This window comes from Sinocyclocheilus rhinocerous, unplaced genomic scaffold (assembly GCF_001515625.1).
Source record: "Sinocyclocheilus rhinocerous isolate Xijiao unplaced genomic scaffold, SAMN03320098_v1.1 scaffold492, whole genome shotgun sequence".
Lineage (NCBI taxonomy): Eukaryota > Metazoa > Chordata > Actinopteri > Cypriniformes > Cyprinidae > Sinocyclocheilus > Sinocyclocheilus rhinocerous.
The window spans coordinates 1,568,638-1,572,643 of NW_015626069.1; the positions used below are offsets into that span (position 1 = coordinate 1,568,638).

The 4,006-nt window shown below is 40.2% G+C and overlaps 1 protein-coding gene across 2 annotated transcripts in view; it reads right to left on the bottom strand.

Moving 5' to 3' along the window:
• LOC107710550 (protein tyrosine phosphatase type IVA 2-like) overlaps positions 1-4,006 on the bottom strand; it is a 31,353-nt gene that overhangs the window by 7,189 nt on the left and 20,158 nt on the right. For both annotated transcript variants that reach the window (XM_016515348.1, XM_016515358.1), the window contains exons 2-4: positions 1,328-1,604; positions 927-1,035; positions 738-830 (exon numbers count right to left, since the gene is read on the bottom strand). In XM_016515348.1, the coding sequence (XP_016370834.1) occupies positions 738-830; positions 927-1,035; positions 1,328-1,332 (207 nt within the window). In that variant the 5' untranslated portion in view covers positions 1,333-1,604. The remainder of the gene's footprint in view (positions 1-737; positions 831-926; positions 1,036-1,327; positions 1,605-4,006) is intronic.

Genomic DNA, 4,006 nt, shown 5'->3' on the forward strand with positions numbered 1-4,006 from the left:
TATAAACCGGCTGAAATGTTTTGAAATCACTTGTACCCTCCCTGATCGAAAAAAGTCTTTCACTCTGTCCGTGTCAATCAATCTTGTTAAAGTTTTAAATCCCTGCCGCCAAAATGCTCCTCTGTCGGTCACAGATTATGGAAAGTGAAACTTAAATCTATAGGGGTGGTTGGATTTATTCACGCACGTTAAAATATTTATTTGAAGCTTCTTTCTTTTCAGATTCTTATTTACAGCATTATTTTAATAGGCTGTATATTAACTTATTGGGAGAAAACCGGTAGTTCTATGTGAAATCAGACATTTGAGCACCCCGATATAGCCAAAATGGCATGATCATAACACCCCGCGAATATTTGACTGGGAGATTGGTAGTCGAATCAGGCTCCTCCTATCGAAGCATCGAAACTTCGACTATTCGGGGTCACCCCTAATATTTACCATTTAAACATGTAAGCATAAAAGGCACAATAAACAGGGCTTAACAATAACTATGGCCTGGGGCCAGTGTGGGAGTTTTGGACCAGCTGAAGAAACTAGTTGCCCTTTTATGCCAGTGAATTACCACTGGGAGTTCCCAAGAGTATAGCATAGGCATACATGTGCCTTTTTATCAACCAAGGGCAGCTGATCTTGCAGAAAAGCACCGTGTCATTCAGTGTGGCAAAATGAGCGCCTTTTCTTTCCTTCCCCCCCACTAAACACTGTTATTCAAATCTTCAATTAGATTTACTCACCAGGACCTGTATGCCCTCCTTCTCCACTGGTGCTTTGTCATAAGTTGCTTCACATACTCTCACCAGTGTGTTCACCCCAAACTTCTTCAGCTCCTAAGAAGGGAGGCAAAGTGAAACGTGTGAGAGCGAATATTTGGGTTTCCCCTTTCAAGCTCATTCACAAAAGGAGGATCTAAATGGCTCTCTTACCTCAGTGAACTTGTTGAGAGTGGAGTTGGTGGGGTTGTGTGTGATCAGGAATCTCATGCAGTCATAGGAAATCTCAACAGCGGCAGGGCGGTTCATGTTGGCAAGACGTCTTTAAAACAATTACAATGAAGTACTTATAATTCCTGTTCCTTTGTTTCTTTAAAAAATCTTTGGCTCAGTTTTCAGCAGTATGAAAAAATAAATACAGACAAAAAAATATACAGTGGGTGCAATGGCGGGTGGACACTAGACTACTAGAAGTACAAACAAAAGTCAAAAGGAGGGTGATCTAGTCCATGATGTTTAAAGGATGCATAAAAAAGGGATGAGAAACTTGAAAGGAAAACTAAAGAAAAAAGGAGACTATCCCTCAGTCATCCAATTGAGACAATTGAGATTACCCCATTCAGGAGAAGAGTTTCTGATTGGCTACAGGGAGAAAAAGCTGTAGGGAGGAAGTGAGGTGGGCGTGTTTGAGGACTACACGGGATTCCAAAAGGGTATAGAAGAGACAGACTGGGCCCAGTGTGCTGGCTGTCAGGGAGGCTTCTGGGTAGCGTAGTCCCACGGGTGGCTAACAATTCACTTGTCCACAAAGGTGAGGTGCTGAGCCTGGCAGAACTCTCCGCAGATGGTCACAAACGCCATATATGTGTGATCCGAATCAACACAGAAATGCTGGAGAGAGGGAGAAAGAAGATACAATTAGAGCAGAACGAAAACATTGAATGAACAGTCATTTAGACATCCTTTTAAATCTCTATGAACATCTTAAGAGTACTACTGCTCAGCTCTGACTGATGATCCATCCTTGCTGCTGTGTAAGCCAATGACTCGTCCCATTGAGAAAGGCAATTTGAAGCAGGCAGGCGATAACAGCAAGTCTAGGACATCAAGACACCTATGTCATGATGCAGCACAAAGTACAATGTCTTGGGTCATGCAAATGCCACATTTGCCTCTTAAATGCAGTTTCTCTCAAATCAAAAGCAGTGCACACTGGAGAAAAACAGAATGGTAGAGCAAAAGAGAAAGGCTGACATGAAAAAAGGCTCAAAAGAGACAATACAGTGAGGGCTTGTTCCTGAGTTTCTGAAAACTCAAAAGCAGTCGCAAGGATTAAAGTCAGGCAAAGCTTCAAACAGCCTCAACTGTTTCACAGTCCCACGCTTCTCTACTCAACACACCACCCCCATCCATTCTAAAAGGACACCCATCAAAGTAACCAAGTCATCTTGGCTCCCTGTTCTGTAACAGATTGAATAACCACATTAAGAAAAAAAAAAAAAACAGGACACAATGCGAGTCTTCACGATACGACACTTGGACATGTCGAGACAGACATGATAAAAAAAAAAAAAAAAAAAAAGGAGCATCAGAAGACTTGGACTGTCAACAAGTTGCAATTCTCAGTAGGGAAAGAGGCAGTCTCGAATGCTAGATCCAACAGATGAGGCTAAATAGACGGCAACAAAAAGAGAAGAAAGTGGCTTCTTCAAAAGAGAAAAAGCAGCAAGACTAGGAATGTGATTATCTTATCAAAAGAGGACCAGAGCTAAAAAGCTCACTCAGGACTAGAACACAAGTGCTTTTTTAAAACATTCCCCAGGAGCCTGAAGGTACACCAATGATTCAGACAGGATAATTGAGCTGGACAAGAAAGCACAACCACACAAAGGAATAGGACTGGTGGAAAGAGATGCTACTGTGACGCTGAGGTGCAAATGAGACAATGACCCCGTTTACACATGATATTAATTATCAGATCAGTCTTGGTTGATCTGACCATAGCGTTTATATCTTGTATTAACATGTGTCTCCTCTGAAGTCTGTGTCGTGGACAAAGTTTGGGAGTCTTTCAACTGATTTGAAAAACAAGGTTAATAAGAAACAGCTCTCAGTTTGACCTGCTTCTTTATTAAATGTTTGATATTTATATATTAAATGATTTGATATAAATTAACGAATAATAAATAATAGCAGGAAAAGTATTGCTAGAAAAAAAAGCATTGCTACTGTATGTAGTAACCACTTACAGATTACAAAACTCAGTATGTCAAACTGTAACATTTTTTTTTTTGGAAAAACAGTTTTGCAGTGCAGTCCTCTTCTTTACATTGTAACATGCATAATAATTTTGTGAAGTTACAATATTGTCCCATGACCCTTCAGAAATCATTCTGATTTGATGCTCAAGAAACATTTCTTAATATTATAAATGGTAAAAATCTGTTGTGCTGCTCAATTTGTGAAATCCATTATTTGTTTTCATGATTTATTAACAGCATTTATTTTAAAATAGAAATCATTTGTAATATTACAAATGTCTTTACTGTTACTTTTGATCAATTTAATGCAATGTAATGTATTTAAAGCACACACAAAAATACAAATGTCAGGCTGCACACTGTTGCTTCCAAATATGCAGTTATTTTATTTAAGAATTATTGTATATTTTAAAGCCTTTGTTTTAGTGTGGATTGATAGGTGGGTGGATTGTTTATTAGTAGGGGTGTAGGGAGTAGACGGGCTATCTTAAAGGGGTCATATGATGCGATTTCAATTTTTCCTTTCTCTTTGGAGTGTTACAAGCTCTTGGTGCATAAAGAAGATCTGTAAAGTTGCAAAGACTAAAGTCTCAAAACCAAAGAGATATTCTTTATAAAAGTTAAGTCAGCCACACCCTCCTAAAACGGCTCGTTCTAACACGCCCACACATTTCTACCTCACTATGTGGGAAGATTTACATAACGCCGCCCAAATGTTCACGCAAAAAAAGAAGGCGTAACTTTTATTCTCGATGTAGTTTTGTTGTTTCCGCCGCCATGTCATAAAGATGCTGTGTGCTTCGTTGTGAAAGCGAAACTACTTTGTTTGACCTTCCAAAAGAGGATGATATCCGCTTCGTCATGCCTGGAGCTGATCAGTGCTGGTCGCTGAGGAAATACTTCAACTACGCGCTGTTGATCGCCGGATCGGCTTTCACCGTGGACAAAGCGGAGTCCAGCCCGCCTCAGCTACTGCGGTCAAGCCAGCCGCGCTTTGAAAATGCACGGTCAAGCCAGCCGCACTTTTTTTTG